We start from the raw sequence: 24193 nt of genomic DNA on the forward strand, positions 1-24193 counted from the left end.
TATGCCTTTTTATGATCCCTGATGGAAGAAACTTCTTGAAGTTCAACTTTAAGGGTGAGTTCTAATGGCTTCTGTTTAGCTATGGGAAGCAGGAAGAAAATGGAGGTCACACCTGAAATGGTTAGACTGTCAAAGTAAGTGCATGAACATGAATGATAGACTAGACCCATGATTTTCTGTCGAATCAAGCAAAAGAGATTGAAAGGATAACAACACTGAGGAAGGGTAAAGAATAGTTCTGTGTGAAACACACTGAATATCCACTCTTATTCTTGGGTAAGAACAACATTATCCAGGGAAGCCGTAGTTATCTTAGACAAAAGTCTCCTTTGTGAAACTTTCCTACAATTTAAAATCATATGAATAAGAGCTCTGTTTTCCACTGCCCATTTTGGGGTACCCATGCTATAAATGGCACCATGATATTCTTCTATGAGATGTTTCCATGACACAAGTCCATGTGGGTGTTTGCATCTTTTCCATTTTGATCAATTCTTGCAACTTGTTACTATGTCCATAATCTGGGATCATTGGTATTAAGGGTAAACCTCTCTCTTGGTGATGACAAAGATGAAGAACCCAACTACTTCTATGTGAAATCCCTTAGGATTTGGGTTAATTAATGAGGCTCGTACTAGGGTTATACATGATCTATTACTTCCTCTAATTAGAAATAATAATCCTGATCATTATGCTGGTTAGCTAGAAAGAAGTAAGATGAATGTTCTTAACTATGATTAATCACCTTCTTTAAGCAGCACACATCTCTGCTGTCAGTGAGTTATATGCAAACGCGGCTGCAATTCAATGCTTTCTCGTGATGTATTTTTTTTAAAGCTTATGGGTTAAATTAATTTTCTGGCAGTTCTTTTTCCTCAATCTTGATAAAGCACTACCATTTTTATTACTTTAAAAAGTCCATTATTAGCAAAACAGCAAAACAATCGATTTCTCTTTTGGGGGACTTTGGAAATAACTAGGGGCCAGACTGGGCCCTTTTTCTTTCTGTGACCTTTCATAGCTAAACAATATGAACACTTTCTTGTGTTTCTGTCCACACCATTAAATCACAAACAAATTAGGTTATGAGGTTAGAGACCAGTTTACAGAAATCCAACATGCTGAGAATGCCAATTGCATTGCAGACACCGGGCTTTGCTACAATTACTGTCCAAATTCTAGGTAATGTTATTATTAACTGGATGGTACATGTCTATGAAAAATAAAATGAAATGAAAGTAATAGCTAACATTTGTATAATCAGGTACTATGGCAAGTGCTTTATAAGTATAATGGCATTTGATCCTCACAAGAACCATGGGAACCAGGTGATGTTATTAATTCCATTTTACAGTTGAGGTAAATAAACATTAAATGACTTGCCCAGGCTCACACAGCCAACAGGAGTCTGAGCTCAAATCTTGCTGATTCCATGCCCTGTACTCTATCATTGCCTTGTTTCTTTTGGAAATGAACAAAATCAAAATGCTTTTTAAAGATTGTGGTTCTTTTTGGCTACAGAAACTTAGATGATCGTAGACTTAAAGGTGGGAGCAACCTTTCAAAGCTTCAAGTCTGGCTGTCTCATTTTAGAGAAGACAAAACTAAGTCTTAATAAAACCATGTTTTCCAAAAACTTGTCCAATGTCACACATGTAGGAAGTGGCAGAACCAAGCAGAAGTGTTAATTGGCACAGGTGAGACTGAGGTGATCTACAATTTGCCACAGTAATTGTCACACTGAGTTCTCTAACCTACATGGATGGTATATCTTAGCACAACATTATATTAGCACAAGTATTTTATATTTTATGATAGATTATATATTATATTATATATTATATATTATGGATCTGATGATATAGAATATTTAAATACATATGAAAAAAATATCTCTTCTGCTTTTGTCTAAACTCACAAAAAACCCAAACAATATTGATTTTTATATTGTCGAAAGTATTTGTTTGTACATTTCTTTACTGTCACAAAGATTCTAAAATCCACTTCTTCCCATAGTCCTACTGAATTATCAATAAACCAAATCCTCACGTTAATGACTCCACAGTACAGTGGACTGCCAGCCATCAGAAGTTCCAACATGAGATATATTGAAGCCAGACTGAACAAAGAACATTTTGATACTTGTCTATAAAATTGACATTTTGATCCATTTACTAACTAGGTCCAATATCAATATCCAAAGTCAAAATCGGGATTTATATGAATGGTCTAATGAGCAAAAATGTATGCCCCTAAAAGACTGGAATGAACAAAATAAAGATATGATGATGGTGGCGGTGATGATGAAGGTGATGGTGGTGATGATGATGGTGGTGGTGGTGGTAGTAGTGACTGGAGGCAGAAGGAATGCCCCACCTGTAGGCCTTGGCCATCCACAGTCACTGAGTTGGCCCTCTGCATTTTGTTCTTGTCTCCAGCTTTGTTCGCCTGCTGAGAGGATCCATTATCCTTGTTCACGGTTCCTTGGCGATCCTAATAGAAAAGAAATAAATATGCTGCCTTATCTTCATAAAGTTATTGCATTTAAAAATATTTTTCATGTTCCAAAATGAAATTCAACTTCTAATATATTTAAGACAGGCTGATTTCCCCTGACTCCATTGGAACAGGACTTATTAAGTAGCATTGATAGAAATTTGGGAAAACCATTAGTAAAAAGAAAGGAAGGAAAGGGGAGAGAAAATTCAACAATCTGCCCAGTCACGATTCTTAAAAGAAATTATAGGAAATTTCCAATTGGCTGTGGCTCACAAACTATTAGTGTAATTAATTTGTGGTCTACCTATTTCAAATGAATTAATCAGGGAGGTTTGTCAGCTTCCAGATAATGTAATCCTCATCTGGCACTGCAGGGGGTTGGACAAAATGACCTTTCTGATCTTTTCTAATATTAAATCTCTGCTCCTCAGAATTATTTATCAAAGTGAACTTTTATTGTAGTTGTTCACTTGTTATAGTCATGAGCAACTCTCTAGTGATCCATTTGGGGTTTTCATGGCAAAGATCCTGGAATTTACCATTTGCTTTTCCAGATCATTCTTTAGATAAGGAAGTGGAGATAAATAGGGTGAAGTGACTTGCCCAGAGTCATACATCTTAGTAATGGTCTAAGGCCAGATTTCAACTGAGTTCCTGACTCCAGGCCTGGTTCTCAATGTCCTACAATGCCCCCTTGCTGCAAGTGGCCTGTAATCTATTTCAATATACATGGATACTGCCTTTCATGGCCCTCTTCATGTGAAGACCTTTTGAAAACTCCTGGTTAAAATAAAACCTCATTTCTCAGCATGGCCTTGAGTGCAGATGAGGTTGGCCCATCCATCAGTTCATTAATGTGCTCTATCTAGCTCTGCAGCCAGTACTATTGGAGCCAAGGACCCAAAACCTAGCCAAAAAGGCTCCCTGCGCCTTCTCCTTGGATGGTGTATGTTGGTAGAAAGACCAGGGGCTCTGAATGTTTGGATTTAGAGACTTCTCCAAGTCATGGCTCGCTCTCCCAGAGACCCAGCTTTGGCTACCATGCTGCTGAACTGCTAGAAAATGTTGTCTTTGTATAACTAACAAATATTTGTCTTCAATTCTGACCCCGAGGTAATCAAGCATTAATAAGAGGTGAGTTATCTCTTTGGACCGAGGGGCACATAACATTACGACAGTTTCTGTCAATGGATCCAAAAGTGGTCTTCCATCACTCTGGTCAATAAGGACAAAGAAGAGTTAAAGATCAAGGCTGATATGTTGTAGCAACTTGGTGAAAACAAAGGTTTAATGCCAAAAAAGGCCTGGGTTCAAAATCCATTTCTGATTCTTATTTTTTTACCTCATTGTGTGACCTAGCATAGAGCCAAGAAGGCAGGAAATGCAATATTTATTAAATGTCTATTATATGATAGGCACTGTGCTCAATACTTTACCAATATTATCTATTTGAAACCCACAAGAGGCCAGATTTCAATTCTGATCTTCCTGAATCCAGGCCCAGTGCTTTTTCCAATGGGTCACCTCACTGTCTGGCACTTGCTAAGATCCAAATAAATGCTTCCTAACCAACTTTGGGAAACCCCATCATTTTCCCGAGACAGTGTTTTCTCACAGGAAAAGTAGAGCCAATTAAACCTGTAGTCCCCAAATCTAAGAGATGTCCCGAGACACTGTGAGATAATACATACACAAAGTACTGGGCAAAGACAGAAGGGTTTAGGGTGACCATTTTCAAATGGGGTAATATTTCTCCCATGACCATGTCCAATTTCAGTGAGTTACAATGGGAAATTATAAGTTGATTAAGATGTCATTCCATCTTCTCTTAGCTAAGTGGGAAGAGAATATTGAACTTTGGTTACTTAATGTGTTATTAATGAAAAGCTACAATTGGATAATACATAGCATGGGATGACTTGGGCTTTGGGTCAATCCCTGATATATAAATAAACTTGGGTAAACCCCCACCACCATCACCACCACCATAGCTTGTTCTGTCTAGGTAGAAGTCAGTGGGACCTTGGACAGCAACATCTCTGTTATGTAAGCTATTAGTAGTAGTATTTTTTCTTGGTGAACAGATTTGGCTCAGTTGTAGTTCATTGATAGCCTGGAAAATGCATTGCAAGATCATTGTAGTAATGTGATCATTCGTGGATTAGAAAATGCAGAAAGAGAGAAAAAAAAGGCAGGCATTATAAAGATGCTGCTGATACCACTGAATCAGTTTAAAAATTACTTTACCCCCAAAAAAATAATTAGTTAAACAGTGAGAGTCATCATATTTTCAATTAGGAACTCTTTTTGCTTATTATTAATTTTTCAATTAGGAAATTTTTACTCACCTCAGGAACTGAAACTCCTGAAGTTTGCAGAGTCTGTTGGAAAAGAGAAGTTAATATTAAAACTGTTTTCAAATTAAAAAAAAAAGAAAGAAAGAAAGAAAAGAAACTCAAAGGGAAAATATTTATAGCCCTAGAGCACTGTGAACACAAATATGTTCTTTCCTTTTACATTTCTATTCATTCTTATGGCCCCTAATGAAGACCTTCCCTTGGCCCTGTGCCCAGTGGCACCAGGGCCTGCATTCATTCACACACACACACACACACACACACACACACACACACACACACACACACACACACTTAAGCACCAGACTTACTTTCTCCAATAAAGTGTACTTTCTTGGTGCTTGTTTATTCCCCAGGCCTACTTCCTGGGGGAGGCTGGACTGAGCCCTTGAACCAGGCTGTGTCAGCAGAGACCGGCTCTGGAACCCCCAACCCCATTCCTCACCCCTCCCATCCCCACTTCCACTTCTTTCCCAAGATTCACTTTCTCAGGACTGACTGTGGTGTGAAACACACACAACCCCCAGGGATACAATCCAATTCAATTATTCTCAGGATTATAGTTTTTCTCTCCTCACAATAGATTAATTAATGGATAATCTAACAAAGTTTTAGTTGTGAGACTAATCATTTCTCTTCAAAGTAGCTAAATCATAACCATTTAACTCAACATTTAGTGAATTTTAATAATTGGAAATTGTCTTTTTTCACTTCCCTAGCCATACTGGTTTTCAAAATACACATAAAAGATGACTTGAAATGTTCCAGAGACAAACTGCCAGTGGAGACATGATAGAAAATTGTGGGAAAGGGCAAGAAAGTCTATATTTTTCTTTGTTTTTAGTCTGGCTTAACTGGAAAGAGATGCTTCCACAGGGAAAAGGCAAACAGAAACAGCAAATATCTGACTAACAGAGAAGACAGAAGAGAAGAAAATTGAAGAGACAGAGAGTGGCTAGTAGTGTGTCTACTGTAGAAAGAGTAAGGACTCCAATTTCTGAGGATTTAGTTTAAAATCCTATTTGTGATACTGTCAGCATAACCTTGGATCAAAGCCAAGGAATGTTCCTTGAGTTCATTTTGTTCTCTGTAAAATAAGAGATCTCTTATTCCTTAACTTTTATTGGGGACTAATGGACCCCTCAAGCAGTCAGGCCAAACCTTTGGGACCCTATTCTGAGATACTTTTAAAATATTGGAAGGAAATTATAAACTTCAGACTCAGGTATACATATATATATATATATATATATATATATATGTGTGTGTGTGTGTGTGTGTGTGTGTGTGTGTGTGTGTGTGTGTGTGTAGGAGAGAACATTTAATTTCCCCCTGATCCAATTTCTCAGGTTTTTTGTGGGATTTATGGAACCCAGATAAAGAACCCCTGTATTAGGAAGTCTCTGACTTCACTTCCAGACTTAGAATGCTCTAAGACCTGTCAGGAACTGACAATATATTATGATCTCATGTTTCTTCCAGAGCCAATTACAAACTGTACATGCCATTTTGAGTTCATGTCTAGATCATTTGCAATGTACTTTACACCATTTCAATTGGTGTTGGTGCTGCATGTTTTACTTTCTAGAGGATATAAAAGCTGGAGGACATAAAAATTAGCTATACTTTTTAATATGTCTACCAGAATTAGTCCTCTGGACAAAATGGAATAAATCCTAGGGGAAAAAAAATAAGAACCAGTTTGAGGAAAAAGAAGGGACTTCAGATCCAGGCCAGGGAGTCAAAAGGTAGGATAATTTGGAGAAAAGATGGCCAGGTACAACTGTAGAAATTCTGGCACTATAGAACATGCTTGTTCTCCCAAGAAAGTGGAGTGATCTGAAGAAGAGAAAGTCATTTCCATGGAACCACAGACCAATATGGAATCTCTGCAAGTGCTTCAGGAGAAAGTTGTTTCAGTTGAATCCAACTCTTCATGAATTCATTTGAGGTTTTGCTAGCAAAGATACCAGAAGAGTGTGCTATTTTCTTTTCTAGCTCATTTTACAAATAAGGAGAGTGAGGCAACTAGGGTTAAGTGACTTGTCCAGAGTCACACAACTACTCAGTGTCTGAGGCTGGATTTGAACTTTTGCATATATCAGTCTTCCAGATTTCAAGGCTAGTTCTCTGTCTGCTGCACCACCTAACTGCTTGAAGGTAGTGACATTAAAAAGAGAGAAGGGGATATAAAACAATTATCCAAGGCAGTGGGAAAAATCGAATCTTGATCTCTTGCCTTGGGTTCTAGTAAATGAATCACAGATTCTTAGTATGGATATAAAGGAGCCTGAGAAGACTCTTTAATCAAGAAAACTTTATTTAAATTGAAAACAGAGGGGGAAGGAGAACCTAAGTACATTCTGCAAATTGGTGTGATTTTAGGAGAAGGAAAAAAGGGGAATTACCTAATGGAATATAAAAATTGATAAGAACACATGAGCTTTCCTAAGGGTAGAAATTATTTTATTTTGGTCTTTGTATGTTTTGAGCTACATAGGAATCTGGCAACTAGTAGACATTTAATGAATATCAATAATCAGATTAATTCAACTCTCTTCACCTTAATTTACTCATCTGTAAAATGGACAAAATAATATTCAGATTATAATGTGCAATTATCATCCCAGGGTTGAGGTGTAAGGAAGGGCTGTCTGTAAATCCTTCACTGACATGGAAATGTGAATTCCTACCATTGTCTCCTTGTCCTTCATTCTTCACTGAGTACTTACTTACTCTGTCTCTGTCTGGTTCCTCTGTTGGAAAATGTAATCAATAATGACATGTTCACATATTCATATAACAAAAGGCTATAAGACCTAATGATGAGTTACATGAAAAGTATTTTGAAGGGGCTTTTAAGATGGAAAGAGTCAGGAGGACCTGAGTTCAAATCTGACCACAGACATTTAACATTTACCAGCTGGGTGTTCCTAGGCAAGTCACAACGCCAATTGCCTCATGTAAAAATATATACTTTGTGGACCTTAGAAACCAGTTGTTTTTTTTTTTTTTTGTTTGTTTGTTTGTTTGTTTGTTTGTTTGTTTTTTGTTTTTTTATAATGTGATTAGGATTTCCTTAAAATCCTAATTGGGAATTAACTTGAATGTGTTTCCTTGGTCTACAATTTTTTGCACCACCATTTGAATTCTGTCTTTTATTGATAGCTGGTTCATATGTCCTAGTTTCATACTGCATATATCCTATGATGGCCACGCTAGACTGTGAACTTCTTGGAAATAGGAAGCCTAATTTCTTCTCATGCATCATACAGAACTTCTCAAGGCATTCATTGTGTGCCTTAGGAGGTGTTTCTTTTTTAATGTTTCCTGAATAACTAAATTCAGTCCTGTTTCCTTCATTATTTCATCACATACTTACTCAGTAGCCAAGGTATAGACCATTGCTGAATTAATCCATTTGTGTCCCTACTATTTAGACAAGGAACTGCACAGGTGTGGCTGGCTCATGAAGGGCTGCCCACACCCATTACCTCAAGGAAAGTCTGTTTAAGTATCGGAGTATATGAATCTCTGACCTTTTACTGTAGAATTCTTATATTTATTCAGTTAATTTGATCAATGCAGAGGGTTAATTAGGTTCAGAACCCAGGGCTTGAATGTTTGTTTTGCTGAAATATTGGAATTGACCCTACCTATTGAGTACTTTGATTAAGTAATTGCCAGACCATCATGGCACAGTGTCAGAAAGCCTTAGAGGAGTAACCTGTTTCTTTTCTGTCGGTGGGTGCACCTATTATTCCTGGAAGCTCAGAATCAAAGACTGTGTGAGCTGGAAAGGATCTCAGAAGCCATCCAGCTCAACCTGTGCACCTAAGGGATGCCTTCTCCTGCACTACAACATACCTACTAAGTGCTCCTCTGGTCTCTGCATGATGAAATCCAAGGAGAAAGCCACCACCTGTGGAGCAGCCCATTGACTTTCTGGAGGTTTAGACAAACTCATTGGTTTGTTCTGTTTCATTTTCCCTTCCTGATATCAAGCTGAAATTGGCCTCCAGGCAGCTCTTACCTGCCTCTAGATCCTGCTCCTGTCAATGAACAGACCAAAGCTAATCCCTCTCCCACATAACCTTTAGACAACTTAAAGACAGCTATCACTTTCTCCCAGGAGTCTTCTCCAGGCTAAACATGCCCAGTCTTCCTGGAGTCAAGGCCCCATCAGTAATGCCTTACTCTTGACACTCCTTTTTAAAGGATGTGGGAAGTGTGATTCAAAAAGAAAACAAACCAGGAAGACAATAAAACACTTTTTTTGAGGATGATATTTTGCATCCAAGCTATGAAGTCCCGGTAAGGTAAAAAGCAGAAGATGAAGATCCAAAATGGAAACAAGTTAGGCTGGAAAGAAGAAATTTGGGACAGATGCTGATCTCCTCTGCCTTTTCTCTCTCAAACTCCAGTTCTTGGTGTGTGTATGTGTGTGTGTGTGTGTGTGTGTGTGTGTGTGTGCATGTGCGTGTGTGCGCATGTGTGGGTGCGTATGCGTGTGTGGGTGCGTGTGCGTGTGTGCACATGTGTGTGTGTATGTGTGTGTGTGTGTGTGTTTATTGGCCGGTGATTAGGGGGGATTACAAGGGAGTCAGAATCTACTGAGTTACCCACTAACATTAACATTATGCCACAGTTCTCAAGTCTCCCTAATTATCCTGACCAAGTCCTGACTCAGTTTCTCTGCTTTAGTCAAAGCTCCTTCAAAACCTTCCCTCCCTCTTTATCACTATACTTGATAAGGATAAAATCAGAATTCCCAAGCTAAGGAAATGTAAGATACCATCTTATCAAGATGCCTCTCCCCAAGTCCAGGGTGCCTCCCTCACCTCACCCTGTCAGAGTCCCGTTCCCTGCTCTCAGCACCCTGATTCCGCCCCTACCTCAGTCTACCCCTGCATCTGAGCCACGTGTATATATGTCTTTGAGAACTCACATTGGCTACTGGATTCTTGGAGACAATAATCTCATTCAGCCCTGGGACCAAACCCTGGATCCATTTGGTTCCAGTAAATCTCTCCATTTAACAAATTATTAAATACTCTCTAATCTCTATCTTGCTCAGTTTCTCTGGCATCACATTTATACCCATAATTGCTGCACTGACCAGCACAAATTATACTGACTGAAGTATTCACATAGAAAAGTGAGGTGTTTTGTTTTGTTTTGTTTTGTTTTGTTTGTTTGTTTGTTTTGCTTTGGTTTTTGCAAATGAGGCTGCTGTTTTTATTTCAGTAATTAAGCAAAGAGTCCCCCTCTTGTCTGTGCTAAACAGTGGGGCTCTATGGGGCACACAAGCATTTCTTTTGTTCAGTTTCAGAATTGTCTTTATTCCTTCACTGAAAATGTAACATAATCCTAGAAAAATCAGCTTAGAACTCATTCTGAAGTCAAAGGCAAATGACAATCCTCATTTACCTCAGTTACTTCAGAGGTAATTGAAAACAACTGGATGTGTTTTTTGGGAGAGGGAGGATACAGAGTGGAAAAAAGGAAATTAGAGTAGAGGAAGACACTTGATGAAAAGACATCTTCTATTTCTATTGCTCTGAGACTCCAAAGCATACAGACTTTCTACACTTAGAAGATGGCCTTCAAGAGTTGTGATGTTCACCTGGAAATAGGATGGAAGACCTAGCTGCTTACTTCAATGTAATTACATACTTTTTAAAGAAAATTATGATTCCCATGTCCATGAAGAATTTCCTTTCCTTAGAGGGCATCTATTTCCTTGTTGTCTTTGCATTGGCAATGTTTAACCTGCTGATTGGTATAGAGTAGGCAAGCAATAAATGCTCCTTGAAATGGACTGGAATACAAGTCTTCAGTCCGAACCTTTCCAGCCTCACAATGCTTGTGTGGACTTGACATTGGTGGTATAACCTTTTAAGAACCTTGAGTCATACCTTGATAAGAAAATGAAGAGGAGATTCACCGGGGGGTCTTCAAATGTTCTCCCCACATATTCATCCCTCAATGTGAATCAAATCATTAAGAGGCATTGATTAAGTACCTACCATAAATCAGCGCTCCTTAATTAAGGAGGACGTTACCAATGTCTAACGTGGATGTTTGATGATTCTCTACCCGAAGCGGAGCTCCTGTGTACATGGCCCTCCAACCTATGGGCACTATCCAGGCCATGATGAAAGAGAAGGGTGGAGCAGATAAGCTGGACTAAGGCACCGGGCTACACGTTCTTTTCTTTCAACTTCCTTTCAAAAGTCATTGTGTAATGAAGGTCATAAATAATCCAATCCCCTCCCCCTTCTCCCCTGTCTCTCCATATCCCCTGATCTCATGTTCATGCAGTTTCTAACCAGGTTAAAGTCCAATTCTGCACTCACGTTAGGCAAGGATTCAATTGAGTTAAAATTTTATCCCGACTGTCAGTCAACCTTATCATGAACTTTCATTACGTGCCTGTAATTAATTGGGTCCAATGAACAATATCAGCACTGAGTTATAGAGTCTCTTTCCCGACCATATAATTAGAATATAATTACCCACAGGATATCAGAATGATGCAAAACCTTTCCTCTAAATGTGCCCTCATTAGGAAACAAGTCTCAATGTACATTTATTCAATCAGTGTGAATTAATTAAAATGTTACTGAAATAAAAGAGGGTAGCAATAAAGTGTATCTGACATCTATTAAGAGACTATCACTTGAGATCTGCATGCAGAGTGTATATTTAAAGCCATTTAGCTCCAGTAAGGAGCTCTGCTCCACGGGGCTGTGTGCAAGCAGTGGAGCTGGAGGATGGGGGAGATGGAGGGACAGCTTCCAAATGTAGGATGGAAATGGCAAATTGGGGGCTTGACTTCTTTCGCCTATTATATTTTTTATCTAGTCATCAGGAGAATTGTGCTTTGTCTGGAAAGAGTGTCCATATGCCTACAGTGTTTGGCCACTTTAAGTAGAACTTGAGAAATCTCCCTTTGCTTTTGTGAAAAGTGTTTGTTGATTAGCCATTAAACCTAGACCTGTTCAGTTCCCTTTGTCTTTACACTAAAAGTATCTATGGCCCCACATGGGGTCCAAGATTGCTACTCTAGGAGAATAGGGAAGGCCAGGCTAACTGCAAGGGCTGTGGAAGGAAGGGAAGACATATCCTAATAAAATTAGCATTTGAATAGCTCTTTAAACCCCAGAAAGCACTTTATATACAGTATCTCCTTTGTGTCCCAGAAAGAGCCTGGGAGAGACATTTCCAAGTACTGTTATTCCCATTTCATTGTTTTATTCATTTCGTGGAGAAACTTGAGGCTCAGACAGACTAAAGGATTTGCCAGATAATCACATGGCTGGGAAGATTCTGAAGTGGGATTTGAGCCTAATTTTTCCTAAGTCCTAAGGAAGACGAAGGGGAAGGAAAGAAACATTTTCTATAAAGCCTACCATTTGGGCAGTGTGCTAAGTGCCTTCTACAAATATTAACTCATTTAATTCTCACAACAGTCTTACAAGGGAGGTGTATTACCACCCCCTTTATTCCACTGAGGAATCTGAAGGAAACAGAAATCAAATGACTTGTCTGGAGTCTCCTAATAAGTTACCCTTTATCAAGTATGTACCAAAATTTTCAGTTCAGAGAAATAATAGGAGATAGGTACATAGAAAGAAAGAGAAAAGAAAGAAAGAGAGAGATAGAGAGAGAAGAGAGAGAGAGAGAGAGACGAGAGAGAGAGAGAGAGAGAGAGAGAGAGAGAGAGAGGAAGGAAAGGAAAGGAAAGAAAGGAAGGAAAGGAAGGAAAGAAGGAAGGAAAGGAAGGAAGGAAGGAAGGAAGGAAGGAAGGAAGGAAGGAAGGAAGGGAGGGAGAAAGAAAGGAAGGAAAGAAAAGGAAAGAAAGGAGGAAGGAAGGAAGGAAGGAAGGAAGGAAGGAAGGAAAGAAAGAAAGAAAGAAAGAAAGAAAGAAAGAAAGAAAGAAAGAAAGAAAGAAAGAAAGAAAGAAAGAAGAAAGAAAGAAAGAAAGAAAGAAAGAAAGAAAGAAAGAAAGAAAGAAAGAAAGAAAGAAAGAAAGAAAGAAAGAAAGAAGGAAGGAAGGAAGGAAGGAAAGAAGGAAGGAAGGAAGGAAGGAAGGAAGGAAGGAAGGAAGGAAGGAAGGAAGGAAGGAAGGAAGGAAGGAAGGAAGGAAGGAAGGAAGGAAGGAAAGAAAGAAAGAAAGAAAGAAAGAAAGAAAGAAAGAAAGAAAGAAAGAAAGAAAGAAAGAAAGAAAGGAAGGAAGGAAGGAAGGAAGGAAGGAAGGAAGGAAGGAAGGAAGGAAGGAAGGAAGGAAGGAAGGAAGGAAGGAAGGAAGGAAGGAAGGAAGGAAGGAAGGAAGGAAGGAAGGAAGGAAGGAAGGAAGGAAGGAAGGAAAGAAAGAAAGAAAGAAAGAAAGAAAGAAAGAAAGAAAGAAAGAAAGAAAGAAAGAAAGAAAGAAAGAAAGAAAGAAAGGAAAGAAAGGAAGGAAGGAAGGAAGGAAGGAAGGAAGGAAGGAAGGAAGGAAGGAAGGAAGGAAGGAAGGAAGGAAAGAAGGAAAGAAAGAAAGAAAGAAAGAAAGAAAGAAAGAAAGAAAGAAAGAAAGAAAGAAAGAAAGAAAGAAAGAAAGAAAGAAAGAAAGAAAGAAAGAAAGAAAGAAAGAAAAGTGAGGAAGCAGGAAGCAGGTAGTAGTCAGTTTGTTTGATCATATTGACAGAAATCTAGCTCTCAGTAGCATTAGCTAGGTGAGCACTTTCCTATTAGTATAATTTTCACAATGGGAAAATAATAGTGACTACTTCCTAGGGATATAGTGATAATCCACTGAAATCAACTGGGTAAATTACCTTGCAAACATTAAAGGGTTATAGAAACATGAACCATTAAAAGGGAGAGATTGCAGTTTCCTATTGAAGAAAACTTACTCCTAATTAGGATACCCCAAAAGTGGAGAAGATCATTTCCTGGGGCTTCACTCTCCCTCAGTGGAAGTCTGTCTCCAAGCCAAGATCAGAAGCTTGCTGATCAGATATGTCAAAGTGGGGATTCCTTTCAATATAGATCAGACTCAGTGACCACTGTGGTCTTTCCAACTGAGCGATTGTAAACTTCCTGCCTTTCTCCTCCCCGCTAAGAAATTCTAGAATCTGTTCCTCACCCCCACTCCAAATTGGAATAGGAAATTATAATGTTTCTAAAAAAAGAAAAAAGAAAGTCTCTGGATTGATTGTCAGACTCAAAATAGTACTTGGGTCTAAAAAGTTGTTCACCTTTGCGTGCATTACTCAACTGATTGAAGGGGGGAAATGTCATTGCTAACCTGGCCTGCGTAGGCATCTGCCCAGCCCTTCCTACATTTTGTGACAGCCAGATCTGCCTTCCAGTTTCACACTTGAAATTGGATAAAAGCATTATTTGCATTTTTTGGAAATGGAAAGAAGCCTGAACCACTGAAAATACCCCAGGTTAGCGAGACAGGCTGCTTCCCTTAAGTAGAATATGCACATGTGGCTACGCACATAATCCTCCTTCAAAAATGCATAATACATGATGCCATAAATTCAGATTAGAGACCATATGGAAAAAGAGGAAAAAATACCCAACAGGGAAAGTTTCAAGCAGCTTTCAGATACATATAGAACATTACATTGACTTACCATGCTTGTAACCTGGGTCAGAAAGGAGATAAATGGACAAGGCTAGACTAGTCATTGGAAATGTTCCTAAAATCCAAACACAAAACTGGCAAATTTTGCAATGAGTGTGAAGATATAGACAGACATCGTGTGACCAAGCAGAAAGGCTGATGGGCTCAGAGGAGGGGAGAGATGAGTTCAGTTCTGATATTTGCTATAGACACTTGGCTTCCATGTGAAAAAAAAAATGAGGACACAAATTACACCTGTCTGACAAAGGAGGAGGAGACCAAACAGCACATAGGAAGGATGCTGCTCATCGGAAAGCCTTCTATGGGAGACATAATGATCACTATCTTGATTATTAGATTTAAAATCCAACAGTCCTAAGTGCAAATCTTGTAAGAAGTGATTTCACCTTTGTCACCCTTTGCTCATCTGTCAAGTAAGTGGTAACAAACTCCCAAAAGTAAAGGATCTCTGTGGGCCCACCAATTAACATTCACTTTGCTGTATTTTTAATTATTATGCACTCCCCATTTATGACTAGTCTGGTTCATCACATTTGGGAGTTTTGCAGGGGATGTTTGACATCCTGCTGCTCTAGGATCATGGATCAGGTTATCATTTCTCTGTAGATATCTCATGGCGTTCACAAGAGCATATGTAGGAGCTCCTAGATCTGGGTTGTACAGTATATACACATAGACATATGCACATGCACACACTTGTAGCATGTAAAAATATGTCATATGTTATATAAAATATTTAATTCTATGATATCTTCAACATAATAATATACAATATTTATAATGAATATCTATGATGTGTTTTGTATTATATACACATATATATCCATGGATACATTTAGGTATCTTGGCTAATTTCTCTAAGTAATTTCTAGGTACCTGGATTCTTTCCCTTTCCAGCTTCCTTTTGAATTATGTATACTTTAGAGTATAAACTCACTGAGGAAAGGGGTTACCTCTTTTTTCCATATTTGTATCCCTAGAGCTTAGAACAAAACCTAGAACATATCAGGTTCTTAATAAATATGTATTGTTTGACGCATCCACTTTCCAGCCTATTAGATCAACTTCCAGCCCTGACTGGCAACTGAGCCATATTTTACTTTGGGCACATAGGCACAGGTTCCACAATTCCAGATTGCAGCAGGTCATCGATTAAGCTAGGCTGTGATCAGAAGCTATCCAAACACAATCTTCCATTGGAAAGGTGTTCCTCTGACTTTGTGCTTAAGACCTGCAGATCTCACATAGAGGCAGTTTGGCTTGGTGAAAAGAGAGCCAGTTATGAAATCAGAAACTTGGGTTCAAACCCCAATTCAGACACTTATGAAGTAGGGAATAGTGGGCAAGTCAACAAAACTTTCTACACTAGGATTTACACATCTATAAAATAGGTATCTAATTAGATCTAATTAGATCACCAAATTGTTGTCCAAAAAGTATCATGGTTATATTGGATTCAAGATCTATTTCTACCATGTTTAATATATATTGGATTACTTGCCATCTAAGGGAGGAAGTGGAAGAAAGGGAGGGAAAAAATGGAACACAAGGTTTTGCAAGGGTTAATATTGAAAAATTATCCCAGCACCCAGCATATGTTTTGAAAATAAAAGGCTTTAATAAAAATAATAATAAAAATAAAGTATAATGCTTGATTTAAATGTGAGTTATGTGAACTTTAGAAAGGTATTTCAGGGCTGGGGGAAAGGAGGGAAGGAGAAGTTCTTTATTCTTTTTTTTTTTTTAAGCATAGGTAATGATAGTGGGATAAAAATTCTTTTTTTTTTATTTAGAATTTTTTTCCACAGTATATATGCATGAGTAATTTTTTTATAATATTATCCCTTGTATTCACTTCTCCAAATTATCCCCCCCCTCCCTCCACTCCCTCCCCCTGACGACAGGCAATCCCATACATTTTACATGTGTTATAACATAACCTGGATACAATATATGTGTGTGTAAATATAATTTTCTTGTTGCACATTAATTATTAGCTTCTGAAGGTGTAAGTAACCTGGGTAGATAGACAGTAGTGCTAACAGTTTACATTCACTTCCCAGTGTTCCTTCTCTGGGTGTAGTTATTTCTGTCCATCATTGATCAACTGGAAGTGAGTTGGATCTTTATGTTGAAGATCTCCAGGAAGTTCTTTATTCTAAGCTCTTTAATTTAAACTTCTCACTACTCTTATTAGACTTCACAAAGATCAAGTATTCATTAATCTAACAGATTCTAAATAGGTCCGGCTCAAAGTATGGGTGCTGAGGAATAGATGCTTTTTAGCACAATATAGGTATTTCTAGCTATTTCAGAAAGCGAATTTAAAATATGTATAATATGGAAATATAACATAAATGGGATTTTTGTCTCTGATAACAAAACTTTTAGCTGAGAAGACAGCATTGGGGAAGAGAGTACAGCTCTCACATGCTTATGTCATGACTTGAAAGATCAAATTTTCAATTTCCTTTTATTGCCGGGCTTGGCTCTGTTGAAGCTGGGCCACGTGCAGAAGAGGAAAAGGGAGAAACATGAGGAAGAGTTCTTCAAGTGTTTTTGCTATTGCTTGCTTTTCGTTTGATCATTAACCTATCCAGAAGTTTGCTGAGCACTAAAGAGCCTTTCTCAAAATCATATCTTGCTGCCTATATTCACATTTGGATGAAATGCCAATTTCAATTAGAGACAAGTAAAATCAAACCTGGATTTTTTTTCATCAAGTTCCCAGACTCCCTGAAGTCTGTCTGCAGACGGCTTGGGTGACCATAAATCCAGATTAAGAAAACCAACAGAGATTGAAACAACATCTTTTCCAGGATAAATATGCTGCTGGGCGATCAGTCATAAAGAAAAAAATGGATGAATTCAGGAGACAGATTCGGACTTTACATTGAGACCTGAGACAGCTATGCAAAATCCTTTGACAATAATTAGATTGTTTCAATCTTCTGGGCTTCCCTGGGTTTCCCTCCTCTGCCACTTTAGAGAGTTGATATTAGACCAAACGTTAAAAATAAAATCCCCATAGTTCTGAGCACCATAAATTTCTAATTCTTAGGCAGAGATTCACTTCTGTGTCTTAATTCACATCTCTATTTGTCTCTAAATAACAACTGGGCTCTTTATAGTTGGGATGAAATAAAATTCTTAGAAACAATTGGGCAATGAAAAAACAAAGGATGTTACCGTGTCCATTAATACACTGAGCCTGGGAAGGGAAGATGAGGAATGAGCAGACCTTTTCCTGGTCTTCCCCTCAGCCTAGGAAGAGGGTCAAAAAACTGATAGCATCAGCTCAAGTCTTCTGCTCCAATGTATCTACTGGGAGGAACTATCTTTTTTTTCTCTTCTTTTCCATAACTCATTCCTACTTTCTCTTTCTCTCATCGATGCTTTCCTCTGGGCTATAGATTCTTTCCAGCTCAGCTCATCATCATGTCTCTATTCCTTCCCTTTACTGCCAAGCTCCCAAAATCCCTATTAAGTTCTGAACAATCTCTTCCATTTAAATGAATTATACAGGATATGATGGAGTTCCCCACTCAATCAGAAATGACATCCTGTTGCACCTAATTGAAATGTTTTTGATTCTAGGAAGTAAGCAAGTGTTAAAAAAATAAAATAAAAATGAAAACAAAATAAACGAACAGAGTTCTTTAACTTGAAACTAGTTCTTTTTGACTGAGGAAGAAGAGCTCTTCATTAACAAAGACAGTAACTTTTTAAGTAGGTAATGTAATCAATAGATATACCACTTTACCAGTAATAATCATGGGTTATACTGGAACTCTTTTTCTCTGTTAATAGCATAACAACTAATAATATCTTGCATCATTTTAATAGATTAATGAAAAGATCATTTTTAAAAAGGCAAAGAATTCAGTAAAATGTGACCCAAGAATTACCATAAGATCAGGCTAGTTTTTGAAGAGGCAGAAGATCTAAAGACCATGTTTTCAACATTTGCTGGATTATAGAGAAGGCAAAGGAGTTTTCAAAAATCTACTTTTTCTTCACTGACAACCCTAAAGTCTTTGTTTGCATCACAACAAAATGTGGCAAGTTCTCAAAGACAGGAAAGCATCAGATCATTTTGCTTTTCTCCTGAGGAACCTGTATGCAGGCTAAAAAAAAGCAATTAACAATTAGAACCAAATTTGGAACAATCGATTAAGATTTGAAAGGGAATATGATAAGGCTATATATTATCACCTAATTTATTTCACCTATAGCAGAGTATATCATCTGGAATGCCAAGTGCCAATGACTCTAAAGCTCAAATTAAAGTTGTATGTGGAGATGAGGGAAGAGGCAGGACAGAAATATCAGATTTGCATATGATACTGCTCTAAATAAAAAAAAATTGAAGAAGAATCAAGAAAACTCTTGATAAGGGTAAAAGGGAATAAGATAGAAGCTTAATTTTAAACAAAAACAACTATTATCTTGTCAAATGGTTTCATCATTTCCTGACAAATAGTGAGAGAATAAATGGAAGCAATGTCAGATTTCATATTCTTGGGTTCTAAGATCACTGCAGAGGGTGATTGTAGTCATAAAATTAAAAGATTCTTGTTACTTGGAAAGAAAACTATGGAAAAATACTAAAAAATGGAAATATCGCCTTCCTGTCACAGGTGAAAGCTATGGTTCTTCCAGTAGTAATGTATAACTGTGAGAGGTGGACTTTAAGAAAAGCTGAGCACTGAAGAAATGATGTTTTCAGATTGTTCTTCTAGAGAAGATTTTTGAGGATCCCTTGGGTAGCAAGGAGATCAAATCTGTTGATATTTAAATAAATTAACTCAGATTCTTCACTAGAGGGTCAAATATTGAAGCTGAAGCATAAATACTTTGTTCATATAATGAAAAGAAAGGACCCATTGAAAAAGACCCTAATTTGGGAAATATTGAAGGCAAAAGGAAAAGAAATGGCAGTTGTTGATATAAATGAATAGTGTCATGAAAACAACAACATGAATTTTCACAGATTTTGAGAGATGGTAAGAGACAGAAGGACTTAGCAAGGTATGTTTCACTGGGTCATGATGAGTTGGACATGACTTAATGAATACAACAGGCTGATAAAGTAGAAAGGATGAGAGTTTGGGAAGCAAGTAATTATTTCACCTTAAAAGAAGAGTCTTGATTCAAGACAAGGTTTCAGAGAGAGAATCAGATGATTCGAAGGCCTAAAATTCTATAAAGGAGATAAGATCAGGAGGCATAATAATTCTCATTAATGAAATTGTGAATATCTAACCAGAAATAATTCTGAGGGGCAAGAAAAGGGTAATTGATTAATGAATACACAAGCAACTTAAACCTTAAAAAGTCATGTACCAAGTTAGAAACATGAGCAGAAAACAGGATGATCATAAAAATGGACTATGCTACTAATAGCATCCTTCAAACTTGATGACGCTCAGAAGGATTTGAGGATTTAAAAACAAAACAAAGCAAAGCAAAAAATGCTAAAAGAGATTTAAAAGTTTTGTTTTAAACGAATGTCATCAGTCTATATAATCAATCAATACATAATTATTTAATGCTTACCATGTGCTAGGCATTGTGTTTGGCACTTGGGGTATGAATGGAAATGTGTTGGAGGGGGAAGTCTTAAATTGAAGGAAGTTTCCTGCTCTTGACATAGAAAAGACATAGACCCACCACCCTGATGGTTGTTTAGTCAATCAGTTGATAGATTTCTTAAGTCCTTACTATGTTCTAGGCCCTTTGCTAAGCAATGAGTATAGAAAGACAGGCCAAACATAGTCCCTGACATCAAGGAGCTAATCATCTAATGCAGGAGACAACATGTGCAACTTTATATATATAATCAAGATATATACAAAATAAATTGGCAATGATTAACATGGCCAAGTCACTAGTAGTAAGGTGGGAGTAGTCAGAAAAGGCTTTTTGTAGAAGGAAGAATTTTAGTTAGGACTTGAAGGAAGCTGGAGGAGGAAGGAAATAATTCTCAGGATGAGGAATAGCCAGAGAAAATGTCCAGGCAGGAAGTTGTGGGAGGAAGAGTAAGGTATAAAGAGACTAGAAAGAAAAGTGTAAGAGAGGGAGGATTATGAAAGATTTAACATCAAACAGAGGACTTGTTTTGAGTATTTGGGGATAGGAGAATTGCCATGCATTAAAATGCATCCTCCCAAAATAGAACTTCTTACCCTCCTATCAGAAAAAGCAAAATCAAACATGCAAAATACAAAAAAGGTACAATTAAAACCACACCATGCTGATAAGAACCAAACATAACAGAGTCACATCAATATTAAATATATATGTTCCAAATAATACAGCATCTAAGGCAGCAAAGAAAGTAATAACTAATGTAGGAAAAAAAAAAACCTATACAGAGTAACACAATATTGAAATGAGATACTGTACATTAGGGCAAACAAATGTAAAAGGTGATAAAATTCTTTACAGATCAAGTGTGTTTTTGCTTTTATTTTTGTTAATTTCTTCTTTGACATTCAGGATCTCAAATTTGTTTTATTGGAGATCTTTTTATTTGTTCTCCTGATTTCATTTATTTATTTTAGTTGCATGCCCAATTGGTCAATTATGTGCCACTATCTTTTAATGATAAAAATGTTTAGATATAAAATTTCTGCCAAGGATCATTTTTAATCTCAAAACTTATGGTTTCTTGTCTCATTGTTATCATTATCTTTAATGAAATTATTGATCGTTTCTGTGATTTGTCCTTTGACCCACCTGTGTTTTTTTATAGTTTTGTTTAGTGTCCAATACGTACTCATTTTTTTTCATGTGTCCTTTATATATGTAATTTAATTTCATTGTGACCTATAAAAATGCATTTTAGTTTTTCTGCATTTGTTTGTGAGATTTTTGTCTCTTAATTAATGGCCAATTACTACAAAAGTGCTGTGCATTATTATTTAAGAAATAAATATATTTCTTTCTATTCTGATGCTGTGCATTATGATTTAAGTAATAAATATACTTCTTTCTATTCTGATGAAAATTCTATTCAAGTCATTAAATCCCTTCCTATTTCCTTTTTTTGTGATATTAATCTAGGTCTGAAAAGTTTAAATTGATGTTCCCTATTATTTAATATTTATTCATTCTTGTAATTCCTTTAACTTTCCCTTTAAGATATAGATTTAATGCCTATATATAATATATGTATATAGTATGCATATGTGGGAATATATATGTGTGTAGATATATGTTCAGTTTTGCTAGCCAGTCTAATATTGTTGTTGTTCAGTTTGTGCCTGACTCCTCCTTGACCCCATTTGGGGTTTTCTTGGCAAAAATACTGTTTGCCATTTCCTTCTGTAGATCATTTTACAGATGAGGGAACTGAGGCAAACAGGGTAAAGTGACTTGGTTTCAGTCACACAGCTAATAAGTGTGCAAGTTCAAATTTAAATGAAGAAAGATGAGGCTTCTTGGGCTGTATTCATTCCATCACCTAGCTGTTCACATTGTCTACCAAACTAACCTTTTAGCAAAATATAGTTTTCCATGTTTATCTCTTTCCTGCTGGGGAGGCTAGTTATTTTCTTTCATTCTCTGAATGACCCAAGGCCCTGCAGAGTACCTGACACAAAACAGGTACTTGATCAATGCTAATCAATTGGTTGGTTGTACTGCAAACTACCTTAGGCTGTTCTTGTTTCTATCATGATTGTAAATTTAACAATAATAAACAATAGCAGTATTGTTAACAATGAACAACAATAAACAATGATAAAAAATAATATCAACAAAGAAATATTTACCAAAAGAATCTCCACCTTGCTTTGGGTCAGGCTGGAAGAGGGTCAAGAGCTAGACATAATTTTCTGCTTGCTAAAGTAAGTATTTTTTGGTCTAAGGTATCCCCTCTATGAAAGCCAGTCCTCACAAATATGATTTCTTTCTGTGTCATCAACCCAGTAACAAAGAGGCATTGTTCTATATGCCCATTCCTTGTGTGTCAAGCTCATCTATGTCTTGGGATCTTCTATTTTCCATCTGTCACAACTCAGCCCAAGTGGAGCCAGCCCCCATTACTGGCCATTATCCTCCCTCAACCCCAAAGCCTCAGTGACATTAAGATGATATATAAGAGGAAATGGTTAAAAAAAAAAAACAAACAAACAAACAAACAAAAAAAAAAAACCTCCAGGAAGCCCATGATAGTTAGGACAGCATGGGATTCTCAGAGCAATATGGGATATGGGACAGAAGGAAGTAACTGGAAAGAATCCTGGGCATTCTTTTGCACTAGAAATTTTCTAAAACATGTAAGAATATTAAAACAGTATCCTGTCCGTGCTCTTTGTAGGAAAGGTGTCTCTGAATGGAGCCTGTAAGCTAGATTTGCAAAGTATAGAGGAGTTGGGACACTTTTTTTTTTTTTTTTTTTGCATTTCATTACTGTGATGACAATTATGAATTGATCTATAATGAATATTAAATAAATGAATAGTAAGTAGTGACATTGATGAAACATTAAGAGATCCTGGCAATGTGCTCAAGCATAGTCTCCAAGGGGAAAAAAGTTACATGGGATCGAAGGGCATAGGAATGATTAAGAAAATAGCCTGAGTGCCACTGTCTACTGGGCCTGGGACTGACTGGAACGCTTCTGCCTTGGCTGGCAAAGGGAAAGGATGAAAGAAGAGCAGCACGCAGGATTTTATTAAAATGAATTAAGGGAGACTGTATTATAGTGATCTGTGATTTTTGTGAGACCATGTGGTATAAGAGAATGGTCACTGGTCTCGGAGTTAGCAAGATTACACTTTTTTGCTGCCTGCAGTAGCCATTCTTGTCTTAGTGACTCAGAAAAAAATACTTCAGCATCTCTTGGAGCCTGTGTTTCTTCATCTGGAGGAGGGTGATGAAACAGTGGCTACCTCAAAGAATCAATGTGAAGATCCAGTGAAATGATTTAGGAAAACCATTTTGTAAAGTTGAAATCATACACAAGTGCTTGTCATCTGTAGCATGATTTCCTTCTCTCTGTGGCAGCGAAGAGGGATCCCAAGTGTGGAAAATTTGAAGACTTAGAGAATGAGATGCTGAAAGTTTGTGACAAAAATAAAATTGCATTGAAGGAAAACAAACCCAACTAAATAAGCTCTCATTTGGACTTGTCAGTAGAGCATGTGTCTTTGATGCCAAATATGTTTGTGAAAGAACCATATCTAGTATTGGTGAGAACTTTGTGCCAAGAGGTTTAGGATGGGCCCAAAGTTCAAAAGCTGTCAGAGATGTGTATTCCCAGAATTCTTTCCCATTTCTTGAGTAGAAATGAGATCCAAGAAACTTCTGTTTATGACAAACTTGACGGTATTCTTAGACTACGATTTTCTTCCTCAATTCTTCAAAAAATTCAGATATACTTTGAAGTTGTCCCATCTTTGTGTGTCTTTAGGGGGAGACTATCCCAGTGTGAGTCTCAGTTTCCCATTTGTCAGATGAAATGGATGGACTTAACGATCTTTAAGACATCTTCATTTTGAATACTGCATCGGTGCCCTTGTTCTTTGGAAGTTAATTTAGGATGATGAAATAGTGTAGCATTTAACATAAGGTAAAAATAAGAAGCAGGGGTATATAAGATAATGCATATGTGCACAAAGAGAGCTCTAGGTTGAGATAAGAGAATACAGATAAATAGAGCTAAATGAATAGAGATGGAAACATT

At 37.3% G+C, this 24193-nt stretch overlaps 1 protein-coding gene across 4 annotated transcripts in view; it reads right to left on the bottom strand.

Moving 5' to 3' along the window:
• Nucleotides 1-24193, bottom strand: part of DGKB (diacylglycerol kinase beta) — a 675591-nt gene that overhangs the window by 360455 nt on the left and 290943 nt on the right. For all 4 annotated transcript variants that reach the window (XM_074270708.1, XM_074270709.1, XM_074270707.1 and 1 more), the window contains 2 exons: nt 4848-4880; nt 2377-2493 (listed from right to left, as the gene is read on the bottom strand). In XM_074270708.1, coding sequence (XP_074126809.1) covers nt 2377-2493; nt 4848-4880 — 150 coding nt within the window. The remainder of the gene's footprint in view (nt 1-2376; nt 2494-4847; nt 4881-24193) is intronic.

Source organism: Sminthopsis crassicaudata, chromosome 5, assembly GCF_048593235.1.
Source record: "Sminthopsis crassicaudata isolate SCR6 chromosome 5, ASM4859323v1, whole genome shotgun sequence".
NCBI lineage: Eukaryota > Metazoa > Chordata > Mammalia > Dasyuromorphia > Dasyuridae > Sminthopsis > Sminthopsis crassicaudata.